Source organism: Ptychodera flava, chromosome 19 (genome assembly GCF_041260155.1).
Source record: "Ptychodera flava strain L36383 chromosome 19, AS_Pfla_20210202, whole genome shotgun sequence".
NCBI lineage: Eukaryota > Metazoa > Hemichordata > Enteropneusta > Ptychoderidae > Ptychodera > Ptychodera flava.
The window spans coordinates 32,513,067-32,536,459 of record NC_091946.1 but is presented as its reverse complement, the minus strand read 5'-3'; the positions used below and the strand labels follow the sequence as shown (position 1 = coordinate 32,536,459).

General features: G+C 37.9%; 1 protein-coding gene across 1 annotated transcript; it reads right to left on the bottom strand.

Moving 5' to 3' along the window:
* Positions 1-13,854: 13,854 nt before the first annotated feature.
* On the bottom strand, positions 13,855-14,511 carry LOC139118164 (alpha-1D adrenergic receptor-like). Its single transcript, XM_070681458.1, has one exon. It carries the CDS (start codon positions 14,509-14,511, stop codon positions 13,855-13,857), a length of 657 nt encoding a protein of 218 aa, XP_070537559.1.
* Positions 14,512-23,393: the final 8,882 nt, after the last annotated feature.

Here is a 23,393-nt window from a genome sequence, read left to right as displayed (position 1 = left end):
TCGGGAAAATACATGTATGGAAGTAAAATGACTCCATGGGCAAAGGAAATCTTAATTCGAAGGTAGCTCCAAGCTGGAAATACATTTAACGCAATCACTGCATTTGTACTATTGACCAATGACAGCCGTGCTTACAATAGCCCATACCTGACCCTATTTTCATTAGCAGCGCAGCCAGCGGTAGAAATGGGCCAGGGAGCCAGACTATTTTTTCCAAAGTATGTACAATCGCACAACCTCATTCTGATTCTGGTTCACTACGTGTGTTTTCACCCGCAAACATTCCCTTCGTGAAAGACAGCGGGAGATTTGAAAATAATTTTTTCCTCGCCCCGATCGTTGTGGCGACGGTATAGCTAGCGACATCAGGTGACATTTCTATAGAAATCCACTGTGAGTGTGAATTAAGCGCGTTACTGATGACAGCTCTACGTTTTTGAAAGACGAGAAATGAAAGGAAAGAATATAATCAAATCGATGCCACATCAGCAATGCCGCCACCTGTCGTTGAGCAACTGAATATTTCCCCTCTGGCCCAAAGGCATATTTCTTTCAGCTGAACTTTTTTCTGTTGATCGGACCTCGCGGTATGTTCAATGTAATTAACGATAATTTACATCACACCGTTATTCCCCTCCGCTGTTCTTCTCAATGTCAACAACTTGCGTCATAATGCATATCAATCCGCGACAGGATGCGGCCATGGTGGCTCCGAGTCCCCCTTTTCAAATAGCGATGAATGTTTTTTACATCGCACGCACTTTTATCCGCAAAACTTTAAAGAATATTATTTTAACTACATATTTATCATTTCTTGAGACAAATAATGAACGCTTTACCGCCCTGGTACTGGTTTTGTGGACCTCGGTTGTACAGGTAAGGGCTCTAGTTGGCCTGTATGCCCACACAACCGAGGTCCGCAAGACCGATACAATGAGATCAGGGCCGTAAAGGTTATTACATTATATCATGCTACCATGCGCCATTCTGATTGGACGAGAGCTCATTCCACTGATGCTTAAATGCTGTATTAGCACTGATAGCGGTGCTAACGGGTCCCTAAACCAGCATATTAGAAAATTGCCCAGTCGGTGCGTTTGAACTTACCGATCTGAATTTAATCCAAAGTCCAAATTCCGAATTTCGATACACAGATAAAGTATTGATCTGTAACTTACCTCTTGGTGAAAATGAGTTGAGGTCGATGGTGAAAGAAATCTCCGAAGCAGCATATTTGGGTATGGTGTACACAAATCATTTCATTACTAGTGTAACAGCGCACCGTGCACTTTGCTTGATTCGGTGGAAGTCGAGACGCAACACACACTGTACATTTATAATACCGCTCTTTAAAATGAAGCTTATATCATCAGTTTCAATCTCTGTAATGATGAGTGGCTAATTAGCATGAAAGTTCTTAGAACTCCTGCCATATTCAAATTTCCCACCGTCGATTGTTTTTTGCTGATTTGCATGATCAGATATTGTCAGACAGCTTGAGTTCAGCATGTAATAATGTAAATTTTCCTCATTTACTATGGAGGTACCACAAGACTGCCCATGCAAACTTCCCATGCCCGAATCTCAACGACAAGAGACTTTGTCTAAATTTAAATAATATTTAAAGGGACAAAGTCGCCCATTTTTTATGAGTTTTGTTTGATACGAGATACTATTTATATTGTTTGACATGTTGAAAGATACGGAATAAATGGGTGACCATGCATATATTCGACCCCGGTTTTAGACACGACACATGAAATCATCGCGAGAATGAATTTGTGGTCATGACTATTAATTCATTCTCGCGATGGTTTCCTTTAATTTGCCTAAAACCGGGGTCGAATATATGCATGATCACCAATTTATTCCGTATCTTTCAACATGTCAAACAATATAAATAGCATCTCGTATCAAACAAAAGTCATGAAAAATGGGCGACTTTGTTCCTTTAAGCTTGTAAAGTCACTGAGATTCAGCCTCCTTCGTAATTAATTTTTTTCCAAAAATAATTTGACTTAAATATTATTAAACTTTTTACAATCAATATTTGTAGCAAATTTCATTAAAGTAACGTCACCATTATCATGATTGTCTTATACTTATTCAGTAATTAGTGATTGCATATACTATGGTACATTAGAGATATATATGCAAGCCGCATCGAACTCAAAATAAACAAAATTAATGGCACAGTTCCGCGTGCCTGCCTTGAACTGAATACGACGAGGTTCCTTCCCGCTTTCGGCAATCACGAGAACATTTCTTCAGCCGCACACTGGGAGAAGTGGCGACTGTATCTAGATTACCATCTGTGACACAAGCTGCCTGGAGTGAATATTTTATCGTCATTTTCGGCTACAGTGTCGCCGTTAGACAGGATGGACTAGATGAACATTCAATAGCCCCACCAATTGAGGCTAATTCCGATGTAAGTCAGAAACTTGAAATGTTCTTCGATTCATTTTTTCAACTAAAAGTTTTGTAGGTTTGCTAAGAAAAACGTTAAACTTTCAAATCCACACGTGACAAATGTATCGACAAAAGAGTTACTCAGCGTGGGTTTATCTGTAAGTGGATTGTTCACCTTTTCTTGCCAAATAATCCAGTACCAAAAGTTTTCTTCATTTTAATTCGACAGGTCTAAGCCCTGAAAGTATAGTGAACAAATTATAGGCCATTTCTGTTTTGCAAATTACATACATAGCCGGCGATCAAATTGTCGAAAATCACGCACACTGTACGTTTTCAGTAGTTTGTGCTTTCCAACCAACACATGACTCGAAGCAAATTTTTCATTTGGAACAATGCCCTTGTTGCGGTCACTGGCTCCTTACGAATCTCTTATTCGAGATCGAGGTCCTTATATGGGTCTTTTTCGCTTCAGACGATTCTCCAACTCGACACTCAAGTTCTCAAATCCCCTCCGTTTGTCGACCTCTCCCTATTTTTCAAGCGCATCCTCAAATTACATCTGCTAATACAGTTGTAGGATATCGAAGACAAATCTAGCGAACCTTAAGATAAAAATTAGAGAGGACTTACCATGTATTCGTGACGTACGCATTGCCGTGTCTCTTTATACAGGTGGGGGAAAATGTATTTGTTTTATATTTTGATCCAGTAGATATGGCAGATGCGTTCAAAGAAATCCTTCTGTCAATCCTGTTAATCTTTCTCAGATTATATACATACATACATACATACATACATACATACATACATACATACATACATACATACATACATACATACATATATATATAATTTTATTCAATATCTTAGGCCACCGGCCTTTCATACAATAGGTTGAAAAATAAATATACAGACAAGTATAGTGGGGCTTAATGTGAAAGAACTACAATGGAAATTGTACAGAGATAAACGTGAAGAAAGTCAAGTTTTCTCTAAAAGGCTACCCCTTAGTTTGAAACTATAATAAATAAACTTTGCCAGGTTTACTATGGTATGAGTATTTTCCGAGTTTAAAAGACTAGAGTATTTCGTCAGTGATGGTTGATCATAAAAGAATGGCAAGAGGAATCTCTTTCTTATTTCCTTGTAAATTGGACAAACTAAACAGAAGTGAAATTCTGTTTCAACTTGTTGCAAATCACACAACTGACATATTCTGTTTTCTCTTGGCAAACCTTCAAAACGTCCACTCTCAGTCAGTAGGTTATGATTTGAAATTCTAAATTTACAAAGAAATAATCTAAATATCTCGATATTTATACATCTCGAATACTTTTCACATGACAAATTATTTTTAAATAAACGATATGAATTAATAAATGAACAAAAGCTGAAAAGGAGCACGCTGACACTCTGGTTATTTCGTCTAGACTTAGATGTATTTCTTGCTTACAAAGTCCTTCAGCTACATCTAAAGAGAGTGATGAAATGTACAGATCTCAGTATACTTGTAAATCGAAAGACAACTGAAATTTGTTCGACTGAGCGTACACCAAGATCAGTCCCATAGCCTATTATGTACGTTCTTTTCTATATGTTAGACATTTCTTTCCGATCCAGATTGCAATGTAATGTTTTTCTGGTCAAGTCCGCTTCTTTCCTGTATCAATCACAACATTTCAAAGTCCTCTGAACAAGCAATATCATTTCAAAGTCTTCTACATAAGCGTTGTACTTTTTAAAGGTTTCAAAAACATTCATCAAACTTCTGTGTCCATCTGCCTAAAGTTCTTGGAATGTACTTGTATAGGTATCATTAGCCAACATATTTGCCATCTTCTTCTTGGCCTTGCCCTTGCCTCTGAAAGCACTTAGGCTACACTGTCAAAAGCTGAGAACACATGAAGACCAACAAGAGCTTGTGCAGTTACATTCTGTCTCCCAAGGCCAATGAGTTGTGCATTTATTTGTGTTATTTGACCTTGACTGCCTAGAAGACGATGCCAGTGATAAGTATATAGTTCATGATGTACAATCTGACGTTGGAGGGCCGTGTCGTGGTCTGCCATGGTATTCAATGATATCAGTGGCCGGAACTGGAAGCGTCCTTTGCTTTGACTCGGTGATATCGAGGAGTTGCTGTCAATGTCATCGCCAGGATTCTCTGAACTATAATTCCATTTGCGCTGTGAGTTGTTTCTTTCCCTAGAACAGACATTGTTCAAAGGATAGTAAAGATAACACCAACAGTAACATATTGCGAATTACATGAACAAAAGCAGAACTATTGTGATATTTGAGACATAAGTAATGAGCTTTACTTACTACTGAGCGTCTCTTCACCAAAATCATTATTATCCCACACCAATGTTGTAAATAGTTCTCGACAAAAGCCTGGGGGCAAGCCATCGCCATGGAGTTGCTTGGTAGCTAGTGCTGTGAGTGTGAAACGCAGTGTCCTAAACCATTCTGTAATCCTATCAGTGATGAAGATCAAGTCAGATGACGAAATGTCATACCGACAGACATATGTTTAGGGATGAGATTTCATTCTTGAAAAGACAAGCACATCATGTCCTAACAAACTGAAGGTCGAACATATTTTAAAACATCTGGATACAAACAAAGCTAGCGGGCCTGATGAATTGCCAGCCCGAATTCTCAAAGAGTGCTCACATGAATTAGCACCTTCATTGTGTTCACTATACAACAAATCGATAGAAACAGGTGCACTACCCGATGAATGGCTGTCAGCTAATGTTATTCCGGTGCACAAAAAGTCTGACAAATCAAACGTCATTAACTACAGGCCTGTTTCCTTATTGTGTATTTGTAGCAAAGTTTTCGAGAGATGTATTTTTAACTCCATTTATCCACATATTGAACCATTTCTCCATCATATGCAACATGGTTTTACTAAAAGACGTTCCACGACAAATTGTACAAATATTTCATCATGTAGGGAAAATCCTCGATCGGTCAGGGCAAGTCAATATAATATATCTCGACTTTTCAAAGGCCTTCGATTCCGTTCCACATGACCTTCTTATCCACAAAATCAAATCTTTCGGCTTTCATGGCACTTTACTGCGGTGGTTCACTGCATATTTGTCAAACAGAAAACAAAGAGTTGTTGTAGAGGGCTCAAGTTCACAGTGGTGTAATGTATCGTCCGGAGTACCCCAGGGATCAATACTGGGGCCTATGTTGTTCCTGTTATATATTACCATAGAGAAAGATAGATAGAGTGGCAACAGGTATTGTTTAAGGCGTGAAGCGGTTACGTAACCCATCCATGTTCGCCTCGCCTCAGATTGCTCTCGCCTCTCTTTTCCGAAGAGTGCCGACCATGAATCCTTCGGTAATTTTCGGATTTTCGCCAATTGTTAAGCGAAAGTATGTTCGGCAAAGTTTGTGTTGTTGTTGTCGTGTGGTGCTGAGCAGAATTGACGTGCTGGCGAAAACGGGAGTGTTTTGAGCTTCAGGAAAATGAGTTTTACCGTTTTAAAAATTCCTCTCATATTTTTATGAATATATAATGAGTGTGTTTGAACCAAATTTGAAAGTCTTTTATCGATACTGTCTGGTTTTACTCAATGGTTTACGGTCAGTCGTACCCTCTTTTACACGTGCGTCAAGGAAGGACATGTTTATGAAACTGCTGGCGTGTTATGTTTTGATTGGCGTGAAGCAGTGTTTCTGGCCTGAGAGCTCACGAAGTAACTATGGTTGCTACGCGACTGGCAGTACGATGCCATCTCGTCGTATTTTTCGCATAATCTCGTGTAATTATCAACCACAAACAAAGCCTCCAAAAAGTTTAACACCTTTGGAGCTCATTTTAATATGAAAAGCCAATAGTCTACCGAGACGACCATGGAACAAAAGGCATGCAAGTGTTGCGACTCTGTCTATATGTTACTCTGTGATATTAACGATTTACCAGACCATGTTAGTTCAAACACAATGGTTGCACTTTTGCAGACGACTCCAAATGTATCAATGAAATCAACGACATTTCTGATTGTCTAAAACTGCAAAGTGATATCAACAATTTAGTATCATGGAGTGAGAAATGGAGCATGCTTTTCAATGCTGAAAAATGCAAGCTCCTTACCATTAGTAGAAAACGCAACCCCATTACCTATACTTATTCAATGCGTGGTGTTTCCCTAGAAAAAGTTGACAGCATCCGTGATCTTGGAGTCGAAGTTTCTTCAAATATGTCTTTGGATAAGCATATCAATATATCTGTTACAAAAGCAAACCGCATGCTGGGACTGATTAAACGTACATGTGGCCACACCTGTTCCACTAAAATGAAACTCCAACTGTATTTATCCCTTGTCCGTAGTATTCTTGATTATTCATCCCAGTCATGGGCTGTCACGACTAAGCAATCAATGCTTCATCTTGAAGGTGTCCAAAGGAGAGTCACAAAATACATTCTTGGATATCCCCAGGAGATGGATTACAAAGAGCGTATGATTAAATTGAATTTGCTCCCATTGAGCTACAGGAGAGAATTAAATGACTGTGTCTTTTTAGCTAAATGTTTTACTGGTATGTATGACTTAAATTTAAGCCAGTTTGTCACATTTAAATCTCCTGATGACACTTCCATGAAGATGCCATTTTTTAAAACTGAATGTGTTTTCGTTGCTCGTTTTTTAACAGAGCTTTTTACTCGAGTAGTGTTATGCCCTTTCATGGCAAATCTTCAACAAGTGTTAGGTCATACAAGTCTATTTTATTAAAACATTACACGGGTTTGTAAACAATAATTTTTATCTGATAACACTTGTACTTGGGTGGGAAAGTGCCACTGTAAAAATTGCCGTCTCTGTTAATTTCTCTGTTTTGTTTTGTTCTGTTTTGAAATTTCTTGTATTTTTTATGACTGTTTTATTCTGCGTTTGTCTTTTCTGTTTTTAATTTTGTATGTGTAACTTGTTACATGTGTGTTTTTGTGGAGGGTTGCTTTTGTATAGGTGTTAGTCACCTGTGCGACTCATCCTGACTTTATGTCAAAGCTGAATAAATAAATAAATAAATAAATTACTGTTATCAACATCAGCTGTGGGCGTCATAACACAATAAAGTCGCGCTGTACGAGCAAAATGTTCAGCATAAAATACTCCGTTTAGCGAGCCGTCATTATTTACGGCCTGGGGGGAGGTCAGAGGAATGTAAAGGGGTCACTCAAAAATCTGAAAGCTACAAGGGAGGTTGCTCAAATGTGGAGAGAAAGAAGGGGGTTACTCAATTATTAGTGCAAAACGAATTGGAACACCTCTCAGAGTGCACCATTTCACGCGTCAATTTCTCAAAATTTTCGGTGCGGGGGGGGGGGGACACCCCTCTCTCGTGCTCTCCCCTTAGGTGTTCCAACAGTTTTACTAAGTAAAAATACAAATTGAAAACACCTCTAAGATTAAACCAGACTGCAGCATTGCACACATCAATTTCTCAACATTTTCCATGCAAGATAGGGACAGCCCCTCTGACACTTTCCCCTTCAGCTTCCCGCGTGTTCTCACCCTGTACTTTAAATTTCTGCTCTTAGTGAAAACCCTGTCATGATACCATCCAAAGTAAACAATACTTAATGGTCGGATACTTTTTATAGCATGAGCTTTTATATCTACATTTTCTTACAACTTTGAATTAAATGTTCATTTTGTTGGTTTCACCTTTTTCAACTATCATGAGATAACCGATGATAATCTAGCAGGTTACACCAGGATTTGAAAGGCAGAAAACGCAACCCTGGGTCTATGACGTCATCCAAATAAACACTGAACGTTGATTGCACCATAGGGAGCTCAGGCTCCTTGTTTGTTGCTCGCTTGTTTGTTTATGTGTGTTTGTTTATTTGTTTCTTATGATTATTTCCATATACTATAAAGAACGAATAAGAAGTTGTATTTGTCTTCAAATTAGAACGGTTTTGTTTGTTGTGTTTGTAAAACACAGGGACTCAAATTTTGGTACCATGGAAACAAATTACCCAAAATTAAGCAGTAATTGAAATTCAAAATAGCCGCCATTTCTCTCTTCACCCCCGGCGGCACTCCCACTGTTTTCATGCAGGGGGCGCTAGATTGCCGCCCAAGTTGAAAATATCTACCCGACTATTCCAAAATAAGAATATGACCCACTGTTAGGGATTTTCTCGACAGATTAGGGGGATTCTTACCGTTATTTTACTGCATGTTAAGGTTTTTCTGAAATGACTTTATGTGGATATTTCCTTTGTTATCGACCGTATGTTTTTTTCTTCCATAAAAAGTGACCCATGTATATGGACTTGTTACTTGATTATTGCAGAAAAATGACATATGTGGGTGACACATTCCCCTACACCTTTTTATTGGAGTACCCCTGGTCCTGACTCATGGTCCCTCAACAAAGGGCTGTTGGCATCTCTATGGAAAAAAAAAGTTTTCGATTTTTACAAAACTTAGGCGGTGAAAACTTATTTCAAGAGCTTTAAAATGAGCCCAAACAAGTGGTAAAACAACAACGAAAATTATTTGACAACTTTGAGAGTCCGAAATCTGTCCTGTTGGAGGTGCTACACCTGTTTTAGAGCGTATGGAGGGCACGGTTGAGATTGGTGGAGTTTATCTACTCCGTAAACAGTCTGAGTACCGTTTATATAGTTTCAAAAACTTGCCCCTGCGGTGAATTCTCCTTTATGAAGGAGTTGTTGATTTGTTGCCTGTCCTTACACATATCAATGTCAAGTTAATAAACAGCTCATTTGCATATTATATGAAATTTTGTAATTAGGGATTGAACTCCGATAGTACTGTGAGAAAATTGATGAAACCTGCTACAGATATTGATCAGACAAATATATGATTGTTCTGTGAAGCAGTAGGCAGTGTCAAGTTCATTAATGGCTCTTTGTATATTATGAACTATGTACTTCCGCAATTACAGCATCAGATTTAATGAAACTTGCTACAGATATTGACTGCTCTGTGAAGCATTTAGCAGTGTCAACTTATTTCATGTTTTTTATTTGCATATATTATAATAGTAATATACCTACGAAATTATAACACCAAAGTTGATGAAAGTTGCTACAGATATTGATCTGGTAGATGTCTGATTGTACTATGAAGCATTGAGCTGTGTCACATTGAGAAATGTCTCATTTGCATATGTCATGACTGTTTTACCAAACTCGACGGAAGCTGCTACAGATATTGATCTGACAGATATCTTACTCTTCTGTGAAGCGTTTAGCCGTGTCAATTAATGGCTTATTTGCATATTTAATGACCTTTTGTGATTAGTAATATAAGTGAAAATCACTGTACCAGATCTGATTACACTTGCTACATATATGAAGGTGACAGATATTTTGCCTATAAGCTTACCGAGAAATATTAACAAGTGTCCTGTCAATGAATTGCTAAACTACGGTGATTTTATGGGAAATTTCTGAAGATTTTTGCACCCGATTTAAAATGTGGTTAATGTGTCTGTCCTGCTTGAAATCAAAATGACAGCAGTCAAATAAATTAAGCATCTTTATTTCAGCTAATTACATATGTTTAATGACATTTGGAATTAATTTGTGGTGAATGTCGTTCATGATATTGATCATAACTCGTTCATGTTGTAAACATGTTACAAAAGTTTAACTTTACAAAAAAATGCAATATCTACTGAAACACATGAGCGTTTTAAGTTCATATCTGGTTTCAACTTACATGTGCAGTATTATAGATTTGCGAAGAAAAACATTGTTAATCTTTTCAAATCAACATGTAATAAGTATATCGGCAAAAGGCTCACTAAGCGTGGGTGTATCTGTACGTGAATTGTTTACCATTTCTTGCCAAATAATGCAGTGCCAAGATTTTCTGCAACTTATTCCGATAGATCAAAGCGCTGAAAAAATAATGAGCAATTATAGGCAATTTGTCTTTTGCCAATTAAATATTGCGGCAATAATACTGTCGAAAATCACGCTCACTGTAGGTTGTACGTTCCGAGTCTGATAGGCGTCTCAGCAAGACACGCTTTCAGTAGTGATTGTGCTTTCCAACCAACACATGACTCGAAGCAAATTTTTCATTGGGAACAATGCCCTTGTTGCGGTCACTGGCTTCTCAAGAATCACTCATTCAAAAGTCTTATATTATACATATGGGTCTTATATATGGGTCTTATATTACATTATATTATATTATATATATAATATATATAATATATATATATATATATATATATATATATATATATATATATATATATATATTTTAAATTCTTGGGGGCTACTGACAAAAACAGATGGTGGTATTTGCACAAAATCAGGGCCCTCAGTTTATGTTCGAGAAGAATTAATATTTAATTTTCACTTCAGTGAGGGGATAAGAAATCTTTCAGCGCAGTTGCCACATCCGCTAGACCAAATACATTTTCCCCCACCTGTATAAAGAGACGCGGCAATGCATCCGTCACGAATACAAGGTAAGTCCTCTCTAATCTTCATCTTTAGGTTCGTTCAATTTGTCTTCGATGTCCTACAACTGTATTAGCAGACGTAATTGGAGGATGCGCTCACAAAAAATGGGTGAGGTCGACAAACAGAAGGGATTTGACAACTAGAGTGTCGAATCGTCTGAAGCGAAGCAGACCCATTTGATCACGTGCTTTTAAATATGAATGGTTACAGAATATATTTACCTTTTTCGTAACTTTCGGTCAAAATTAGAGTGTCCTCTAATTATTTTGACCACTTTTATTTCTGTAAAATTTTGTTCGGTGATGCCGGACTCCCATGGGGTCGTCAAAGATTCTTATTCATCGTGCCAAGGAGACTTCCTCATTTTTCCACTTGGAAAATTGTTTTCACTGATTTTGTTTTCAGCCATTTTTGTTATTATCTCATGCATCAAAATGATGAATGAGCTAATATTAATATCTTGAAATGTTAAAAAATTAAACGATCACTTGAACTTTGAGAGAGAATGAAATACAGTCTTCGGTAAGTAATTTAGTAAAAGTTATGCTATGCTATAGAATAATGCGATTTTACGAGACTTGATGATCAACTCTGATGCGATACAGGTTCAAGCTTTAAAAATGAGTAGACAAAAAAATAAACAACAAACAAATAATTAAATACCTAAGCAAATAAATAAATAAGATAAATGAATAAATAAAGACATTTATACTTAGATAGATAGATAGATAGATAGATAGATAGATAGATAGATAGATAGATAGATAGATAGATAAGCGAAAATGCTATGAGAAGTGAGATACATCACAGAGAAACATAGCCAGAGTCGCAACGCTTGCATGCCTTTTGTTCCATGGTCGTCTCGGTAGACTATTGGCTTTTCATATTAAAATGAGCTTCAAAGGTGTTAAACTTTTTGGAGGCTTTGTTTGTGGTTGATAATTACACGAGATTATGCGAAAAATACGACGAGATGGCATCGTACTGCCAGTCGCGTAGCAACCATAGTTACTTTGTGAGCTCTCAGGCCAGAAACACTGCTTCACGCCAATCAAAACATAACACGCCAGCAGTTTCATAAACATGTCCTTCCTCGACGCACGTGTAAAAGACGGTATGACTGACCGTAAACCATTGAGTAAAACCAGACAGTATCGATAAAAGACTTTCAAATTTGGTTCAAAACACTCATTATATATTCATAAAAATATGAGAGGAATTTTTAAAACGGTAAAACTCACTTTCCTGAAGCTCAAAACACTCCCGTTTTCGCCAGCACGTCAATTCCGCTCAGCACCACACGACAACAACACAAACTTTGCCGAACATACTTTCGCTTAACAATTGGCGAAAATCCGAAAATTACCGAAGGATGCATGGTCGGCACTCTTCGGAAAAGAGAGGCGAGAGCAACCTGAGGCGAGGCGAACATGGATGGGTTACGTAACCGCTTCACGCCTTAAACAATACCCGTTGCCACTCTATCTATGTTTTTCTGTGGATACATCAAGTAGAAAGGACGTTGATTCACGGCAAATATAACATTGAAACTGACACCTAAATATGCGATGTACTTATTGAATGAAACTAGGTATAACGCACGCCAAATATTTGATACACGAGTTGAGAATCCCTTTGACTGCTGAAAAATTACAATCGATTTGATATTTTGTGACGAGAGGCCATTCGACTAAGTGAACTATAGAATGAATTATAATTGAAACACTAGTATAGTGGTTACTGTAAGTGAAACGACGCTTTATGGGGTGTACCGTGTTTTAATTATTTTCATACTACAGAAATTGAAAGATTTTACAAGGAAATGAATGTATGTTACAATTCCAAAAATGCATAAAACGGTTTGTCCAGCGTAAAAATTAAAACGCAAAAGGACATTCATTGTAGTTTTAGAAGAAAATTACTTGACTTAAAAAACGGTTAATCAATTATTCATTTTACCCTTATTGATAGCCCCGATCTCAATGTCGGGCTTTTCCTCGCATGGCGGGCTAATGCCCGAAAATAGTTTTAAGGGTAGTTTTTGCAAACATAATAGCAGTTCTGTCCATACAATATTTCAGTATATGACTTTAACTTTCTTTCCTCTACAAGCGTTGCTTCCACTAGCAACAAAACGTGCTTTCGACACTGCTTGACAGTAGTCTACATCGAGGAATGCAATCCCTGCAGTTCAGAAAAGACAAACTGTCCGCAGTTTGCAAAGGCGACAACTTTGTCTTCCGGATGTTGAGGGCGCTGATGCTACTCAATGATCGTATACTCGGACCAGTACCCACTTTCGGGAGAGATGCACGTGAATTTAACTGATTTTTTTATCCATGAGATATTAACATCCAATGGTAGTTCTACAATTTTCATATCGGGGGTTTCATCCAAGTCGTCAAATTTCAAGTAATGCTATGCTTATGTCAAAGCTCTCCGAGCCGGATTAGGAATTATAAGATAAATACTAAAATTTCATATTACATCTTGAATTTCAGATTTCTGAACTAAAACCAGACTTTTATGTTTCATTTTCACCCTATTAGTCGCATTTTATAATACACACATGAGAACCATAACCTAGGCCAAATCTTGTCTCTTTTGTCATTCATTTTGTATTGGCCTGAAAAATATTGAGCCCGCGTTGAGATAGCAGCGAGACTGGCGCAGCTCTAATTTCGGAATATAAGCTTATATTTTACATATGTACTTTAAATTTAACTTCCAACAATGTCAGGAAGGGTGCGTGAGTTTACAACAAAGTATCTAACGTAGGGCAGTTAAATGAGACAGTAGCTTCTAACCAGACTGTTACAAACACATGTCACTCAAAAAAATGAAAACATGAAATCTGGATTGAAAATACGACGCCCTGTGAAAACACAGTAGCTCGACAACACACCATGGCAAAGGCGACAATTATGAAATTTAGGAGTGGCGCAATTCGAGGTTTACACTTTTTGGCACTTGAGAATTTTCTTAAATGTCTTTCTTAGAGGTATGTCTCTGAGGGCATACAAAAGCGGATTGATCGTCGAGTTTAACATGCTTAAGGAAAATGCAACGTCGTTCAGCGTGCTGTTGAAAAAACCATACTGGGTGCATTCCGTTATTAACATGTAAGCAAATGGCATCCAGCATAAAGTGAAAGCACCCAGAATCATGAAGAGAGTCCGCGTTGTTCTCATCTCTCTCTTGAATATCTTCAAGCGACTCTGTTGCGATTGCGAGGACTGGGCGACACCGCTATCGCTGATCTGGTTCCCGGACGAAGAAGTTTGAATCGGCGGAGCGTCCCCACTGACGGCCATAGACACTCCAGCAACCGGTGGGGCGTTCAGATTGACGTGAAGGGCTTGTATCTTCCTGCGCTGTTGGACGGCAACGTGGGCCAGTCGTCCATACAGGACGCACATGATGAACAGAGGCAAGAAAAAGACACCAAAGCAGACAAACATGAGATACTCTCCGCTCATCAAGGACGAAATGGTGCTGCAGTCACCGACGGCTGGTGAGAGCGGTTTCCATCCCATCAGAGGCAGGACAGCGACAAGGATGCCTCCAAACCAGGCACTGGAGATGAAACAGGCGCATCGGAATCGCGTCATTATTACATCATAAGCGAAGGGCTTTGTGATTATCAAATAACGGTCGATGGCGATAAGAACCATGTGGAATACACTAATGGCCCAGAACCCAAATAGAATGCTGTAAATCGTGAAACAAGGAGAAAAATTTTTATGATTCAAGAGTTGCGGTGAGCTATTGTATACGGCACCAACCATGATATAGCAACCAGTCAGCGTGTCCACAGTCGACAAACTCATTATAAACGCGTATCTCGTTTCTCGAAGATCTCTGTTCAACGCGATCGACAAGACGACTAAAATGTTGCCTAAGATTGTCAAGGCGCCGAAGATGGCGATGCGAACTGCAGAAGCAATGTAAGTTCCGCCGCCTGGTAGGATAGCTGTGTCGTTACGAGAAAGCAGCGGGTCGGTACAGTAACTTGTGTTGTTACACCAAGTAGTCTCAGACAATGTACTTTCCTGAACCATTTTCGCGTCGCAAGTGCGGCTCAGGCAACTCCCCTTTTCTGTAACTCCTGTCAATGAATATTATTTCTTCACTTAAATCTCTTGCTGTTGTGAACGAAAGCTCTCTGAGTCTGAGTGCTAGATCGACGTAGTCTGATAGAATGGTGTGCCGTTGTTGCACAACTCGTAGCAAGGGACGAGTTTACAGGTAGGCAGCGGCTGAACAGACGGTGAATACCGCACGTTCACAAGATTTCGAATTGGGCGTGGTTTTGACAAAGCTCAAGATACTGAAATATGCAGTTTAAAGCTTAATTTCTGCCCTGCAATCTCCATCTCATTTTGACAGAAAAAACCAACTCTTTTTCTTCGCTCGTGTCACTCGCGGCGATAAAGTGCACTGCAATTTATTTTTCAAGCCCTTGGTGGCGTTCAATATAAAATACCCGGATGTTGTAGTCAGGTGGCCACAAAGTACAATACCATTTTTAGACTGCCGAATATCAAATCATACAATCACAAAATAATAATTAAGTTCATCCAACTCCAACTATAAAATAACTAATGCTCGTCCAAAGAATGAATTTCACCGTTTAATTTATTATAATTCACGCTAGCTCACTATGTTCTATTTGGAAACGAGTGATAAAAGTGATTTTTCAAGGCACGTTCGTCTTTTTGGCAACTGCATTTCCAGTTTTCATCAAATGTCAACCCAAATGTTTTGTTGTCATATGAGAGTAACCTTGCAACGTTTGATAAAAAGGTACTTCTGAAACCATTTAGCCAATTATGGATATTGCGCTGCAAAGATGTTTCTTTGAGAATTAACTTTTTTTTTTATCTTTGTTATGATCATCACAGCCTGCATGAACCAGTACATAGAAAATCACTGCCTGCATACACCAGTACATAGAAAATCGAATAGATAATGTTTCTGACATTGGAAATCAAATTTACAAAGCCTCAAACTCCTAAGGGGAACTTTTACCATGGATGAAGGTTCGACTGTGAAGACAAAATCTCTCCATGTATCAAGGAGTCACAATAATAGACAGATTAACTTGAGAGTTATGACGCACGTCACCGACTGTTTAGAAAGTTAAAGCTTGAAAAGGGCCGATCTCTACATCATCTCTCTTTAAACGATATCCAGTGGTCGTCATGGAAATGAATATCTTTAAAATCTATGATTTAACAATATAACCGCCCTTCCCCGCCCTACCTACTTTTGACAAATAACGGATATTTTGCTGTTCTGAACCCGCGGCACATGAAGAGCTCTTAAGCTTCTTTATCTTTTTCTCCCGCCGTTGAGAAGGCACGATCTTTATTGAAGTGAAGCAAGTCATACCAAATGATCAATATTTGCCATTCGATGAAATAATAATTCACTTTAATCACATTCATGTGAATAAGAATGAACTCACGACATTTGTTCCGATCAATTGCACTATTAATGTGAAGATAAGTCCCTGCTCGTGTATAAATAAAGTTTATACATAAGCCCTGAGGATTTTTGAAAAGCAGCAGATCTGTGTGCGAGTCCTTGCCCTAGTTTAGATCAAATATGGAATTCAAATATCGACGGTAGTATGGCTGCATCGATCAGATATGTAAAGTTGCGGCTGACTGGCCCAGTATGGGTTTGAAAGATGTCTTCACTGACCCAATCTCAATAAGGCGATGTCACTAGAGCGACACAGCAATCGCAGCAGTACTAGTGTGTGTGAACGGATAAAGAGATTTTAGGGGATTTAATGAAGGGTTCGCAAGGGAGAGGAAAGTGTTATATATCATTATAGACGGTGAAATCATTTTTTAGACGAAAGAAACTGATAAAAGGTGTTTAGAATATTACAACAGTGAAGCTAGTATCTATAATTTTCAAAGTTTATTACCACCACATACATGTGTGGTCATAAGCATGTATGTATTACCCTATTTGTAACAATCAACCCTATTTGTAACAAAACCTAATTTTCAAAAACACTTTGCCGTATGTGTTGAAATCTTAATGAAATATGCATATTTGTATTTTTGGGGCAATTTTCTTTTTTTCCTTGTCGAAATTCATTTTTCTGAAACTGCTTTTGTTACAAATTGGGTTGATTATTACAAATAGGGGTGACATGTCAACCCTATTTGTAACCAACAACCCTATTTGTAACAAAACCTACTTTTCAAAAAAAAAACTTTTCCGTATTTGTTGAAATCTTGATGAAATATGCATATTTGTATTTTTGGGAACGATTTTCATTTTTTTCCTTGTTGAAACTCATTTTTTCTGTAACTGCTCGTTAGATTAAATATCGTTGTGTAGGTTCCTTGGGATAATAGGTCAACTCGTAAAAGATAATCAAGTTGTGCAGATACATGCCATACGTTTGTCCCCGGGGAAATTTTAACCAATTTCGGTCAAAAATGTCAAAAAATCTTGTTTTCTGACAGAAATCATACTAACCTATATAGGGTTAACTTTTGTTACAAATAGGGTTGATTGTTACAAATAGGGTTGTCATAAAATGTCAAAAATCTTGTTTTCTGACAGAAATCATACTAACCTATATAGGGTTAACTTTTGTTACAAATAGGGTTGATTGTTACAAATAGGGTTGTCATATCACACACAACGAAATTTAATCTAACGAGCAGAAAGCGACCAATGATTTTTTCATCCCCGTGATCGTATCTTGCTGAATGAAATCGATGAAACGTTATTGATATCGCTGGCTCCCATGTTGCTTGTTTGTAGCCGGCTACAATGAATAAATTTTACTTAAGTTCTCCTGGTGTTGTATTTCCACTCAAACTTAACATGTTATTGTGATTTTCTTTTCATTTCTGCGTTTACGTAATATTGCTTTAAAAAGTTCAAGTCAGCAGGTAAAAATAAGGGTAGGTCTGGTAACCGGAACTACACGATTTTTTTTTTATCTTGACCCGATAAAAATATCAATTTCTTTAACTTTCGCACATTGTCAGAAATAATTCTGGAATTATTTCATTTTATGTTTCCGAAAACAGCAACTGCAAAACTTGCTCCACTGAAATATAGGGGAGTTAGCACATGAAGTTTGCTCGCTTGGGTAGTGAATTCATTCACAATCCGTACAATTTTTGACCATCACTCACCCCTGTCATATTAGATTAGATTAGATTAGATTAGATTAGATTAGATTATACTTTATTGTCCTTTAGCGGAAATTTTTCTTTCGCTTCACCTACATATATACGATAAGACACACAAATAAAATCACATAGAAAACACAATAAAAGCTTACAAACGTAAACGTTAAAAATTGATACAGACTTATAAAATAAAGACATCACGTAATGTGTAATCTAAAATGGGTGGAAGATTACAAATTACAGACTGGAATTAAGTATGCTTATTGCACTTGGTATAAAAGATTTCTTTAAAATTTTCTTGCGAGTTATGGGCACTCGATAGCGTCTCCCTGAAGGCAACAGATCAAACTGAGAATACAATGGATGTGAGGCATCGCTTACAATAGCCTTGGCTTTCCTATATACAGATTGTCTATACAAATTACAGAGCTGGCATTGTTTCTTGCCAATTATTTTTCCGGCCATATTCACTACTCTTTCCAACTTATTCCTGTTGATAACACTCAAGTTACCATACCACACTGTAATATTGAAAGTTATCACACTTTCTATGAGACTCTTGTATACCTTCTCTAAAACATCTTGACTGACGTTAAAACCTCGAAGCCGTCTCAGTAAAAACATGCGCTGCATGGCCTTTTTGACAATACAGTTGGTGTTTTCATTAAAATTCAGCTTCTGATCTAACAGCAAACCTAGATATTTAAAACACTTGACAATCTCAACAGATTCAATATTCAGTGTAACAGGCTCAACAGTGTCGGCACATCTATAGCTATCTATCACAAGTTCCTTGGTTTTGGCAACATTCATTTCCAGAAAACTGCGTTTACACCAGTCTTGTAAGTTTGCAACATGATCAAAATAAATGCGTTCATTCAAGCATTTTTCTTTCACCAGGAGGCCGACAAGTGCCATATCGTCGGCATATTTAAACAAACTTGCAGCTGGATTATTAATTCTCATTTCATCAGTATAAATTGAGAACAAAACTGGTGCTAAAACGCAGCCCTGTGGTGCGCCCGTGTTCAATATAAGCTCATTTGAAAAAGTTCCATTCATCCTTACTCTCTGGGGTCTATTTGAAAGAAAATCTCGAATCCAGTGAATGATATATCCGTTCACATTTAAATCAAAAAGTCGTTGTAATAGAATGTGAGTTTGCATCGTATTGAAAGCTGAACTAAAATCAATGAACAAAATGCGTGCATATGTTTTTGGATGCTGGATGTGATTCAGTATGGTATTGAGTAGGCCTAATGTAAGCATCTTCGGTTCCCCTACGTGATTTACATGCAAACTGAAAGGGATCTAAATGCTCAGCCACTGAGGCGACTAGGCGTTTGCTAATTACCCTTTCCATACATTTAGCCATCACAGAGGTGAGTGCTACAGGCCTAAAATCATTAAATAATTGCGCACCTGGTCTTTTGGGTACAGGTATGATGGTTGATTCTTTCCAAGAGTTTGGAACAATACTGTTATTCAGCAACAATTGAAACAGCGTGGTCAACACATATTTCAGCTGATTGGCGCAAGCTTTTGGGCCGACTGGCAGCGATTTCGAAGCTGTTATCCAATTGGTTGGCAGAATCGTACCGTTATAATGAAATAATACAAATAAACTCCCTAAGTTGCTGTGAATAGTGACAATCGACCAATCAGATATAACCTTGCAAACACGCTGCGAGTCAGCCGAAGCTTTTAACACCTTTCCACCTAGACCATCAGGTCCAGGTGCTTTGTTTGGCTGGACATATGTGAGGCATTTGACAACCTCATCCTCTGTCAGCTGTATAGTTTGACCCAATGAAATGTTTTCACACACCCTGTGACACTGACTACTATAATCGTGGGTATCAAACATGCCATAGAACTTATTCAAATCATTTACAAATAATACATTGTTATCTGGGTTGTCATGTTGTTTACGTTTTCCCCTCCCCATCATGACATTAAGCCCATCCCATGCCTGCTTTGCATTCCCCGTATAAAATTTCTGTTCTACTTTATCTTTGAATTCAAGTTTAGCTCTGTCCAATTTCTGTTTAAATTCCTTTCTTTTTTCCCTGAAAGCAATCAAGTCACCTTTAAGAAAAGCAAACTTTTTGTCGTTCAGACACATTTTCAAATCTTTGGTAAGCCAGGGCTTGTTGTTCGGGAATACTTTAAATGACTTTGACTTAATGATGTTGCTTTCACAAAACTGAATATATGAAGTTATAGTATCTGTCAACTCGTGAAAATCTTGACATGAATCAAAGAATGTTTGCCAGTCCGTGATTTCAAAACAGTATCTTAGTTCCTCTATACTTTCTTCAGTCCACAATGGTATTGTCTTCACTACAGGTTTTTCACGTTTGACTTTTTGTCTGTACTCTGGTAAAAGATGTATAACATTATGGTCAGACCTTCCCAGTGGTGGTCTACAAATTGCTTTATAAGCATCATTGATGTTACCAAAACACTGGTCAAGAATCTTAGTCGAACGGGTAGGACAAGTGACGTATTGTTGTAGGGTTGGAAGGTGTCCAGATATGTCACAGGTATTGAAGTCACCTAAAATAAGAACTGGTTGATCTGCTGAACGAGAAAGAGCGTTGTTATAAGTCTCTAAAATCTTGTCTGCTGCTTTGTTATTATCTGGACCGGGAATGTACACTAATATGATGGTTATCTGTCCAAATTCCCGTGGCAAATAAAAAGGCCGGAATGACACGGACAAAAGTTCGTAATCACGAGTGCATACTTGATCATGTATCCGGAATTGCGTGGCCCAGTTATTGTCAACATAGATGCACAAACCTCCACCAATCGATTTCTGGGACTGCGCTTTGTCTCTATCCGCCCTAATGACCGTGTAACCCTTTCAATCAATGTCAATCGTGTTCTCATTTAGCCATGTCTCAGTGAAACATATCAAGTTGCTACTCCTGAAGTCTGAATCAAAAACTGACCTTGTCGATATTTCATCCATTTTGTTATTAATGGACCTTACATTTGACAAAGTGATCACTGGTAAAGGATGTCTGCGTCCACGTCTCTTCAGTCTATTTCGAAGTCCACCCTTGAACCTCTCCGTTTCACTTTCCGTTTGTTGCAACGCGACTCAATGAATACAGTGTCCACGTCGACAGCAGGTGTTGCATGTCGGAGTGAAAGTAGGCATTCGCGGGAGTACGTCACAATGGCGGCCAAGTCTCTCCGATGTTCACCAACTCCAGAAATTGCTGGCACAACAATAGATAGGAGGCAGAGAGCCACAAAAATCACAGAGTAGTTTCCTGTCATATTTACACACCTTATTTAAGGATGTTTGCAGACGAGGAGCGTCATAAAACAATAAAAATGGAAACAATTCGACGAGACGAAGGTGAAGCGTGGGTCAGCAACAGAGTCGCGCCCCGACTTGGCGTTTCCATTCATACATCTATGTACTCCTCAATTCATATAGATAGAGATAGATAGATGTAAACAAATGTGCAAATGTAGATGTGTAAAAGCTAAATACATATCCATCCATCTAATTGTCCTCAATCCCCTCATCCAGACACACCCATATACATAGATAGATACATGGATACATACATACACAGCGAGAAAAAAACAGGCAGATTTCAGTACATGCCTGTAACAGGGTCTGATCAGTACCTGTAACAGTCTCTAATAAACAACCTTTGTTACGGGATCTGTAAAATTGTTCAGATATCAGGGGTGTATGAACAGGTCTGCATCGGGCTTGATATTAAAGGAATGTATAGTGATGTAATTTCTGAGTGTATCCAGTGCTGTGACCACATGGTGTACAAACAGTGGTGTGTCAGTGTTGAATTTACAGGGCCTGTTACAGGATCCGAAAATTTGTCAGATTTCACGGTTGTACATTTTCAGAAAAATGGGTCAATTTTGCTGATAGAAATGAATACAGGCATAATTGTGTGCAAATTGAAAAAAGTTATTGACCCTGTTACAGATCTTTATTCACATTTCTTTGTACAGTCCTATAAATACTGTAATAGGATAGGCAGAAATTTCAGAGCCTGTCACATCACTGTGTCTACAGCACTGTATATAGCCATGTCATCACAGCACTGGCCACAGACCTGTACATCAGCCCCTGTCACAGCAATGGGACATCTTTACTGACATAGACTTGTACCACAGGGTTATGTCAGGGTCTGTACAGGGCTTGTCACAGCGGCAAATGTTTTTTGCTGTGTAGATAGATAGATAGATAGATAGATAGATAGATAGATAGATAGATAGATAGATAGATAGATAGATAGAGAGAGAGATAGATAGATAGATAGATAGATAGATAGATAGATAGATAGATAGATAGATAGATAGATAGATAGATAGAGAGAGAGATAGAGAGATAGAAAGATAGATAGATAGATAGATAGATAGATAGATGCACGCACACACACACAAACATATAAACATACACATACATACATATATACATACATACATACACACATACATATATACATACATACATATATACATACATACATACACACACACATACATACATACATACATACATACATACATACATACATACATACATACATACATACATACATACATACATACATACAAGCACACACACACACACACATACATACATACATACATACAATCACACACACACATACATACATACATACATACATACATACATACATACATACATACATACATACATACATACATACATACATACATACATACATACAATCACACACACACACACATACATACATACATACATACATACATACATACATACATACATACATACATACATACATACATACATACATACATACATACATACATACATACATACATATTCAACCATGATATGTACAGAGGAGACTTTCAAGCAAGGACTCACTCATAGCTATGAGAAAGAAGTCACAACAAAAAGTTACAATATACATCACAAAAATTAAACAAATAGTAAATACAGTAGAGTGGGGATGACAAAGGGCCATCTGAGACAGTGAGTTAAAATAGTTACATCGACTACTACGACTAATTATGGGTGGGATAAATACAATGGAAAAAACAGCGAACAAATGCGAGGGCTAAAGTCTACAACTTGGATTTACTCCTCCTAGATATCCGTGCCTTTTTTATCTCCGTGCCGAGGGCTTTGAATTTTCCCCTCATTTGTCCCTCCACTACACCTATATACTATGTTTATATTTATTCAAATGTACTTTATATATGTATACATACATCCACACATACATGCATACATATTGACTATGTACATATTAACTGTGTACATTACCTGTGTATTGATA

What these genes read in the sequence shown, in the direction of transcription:
- LOC139118164 (XM_070681458.1), bottom strand. Translation starts at nt 14,511, where the DNA reads ATGACGCGATTCCGATGCGCCTGTTTCATCTCCAGTGCCTGGTTTGGA.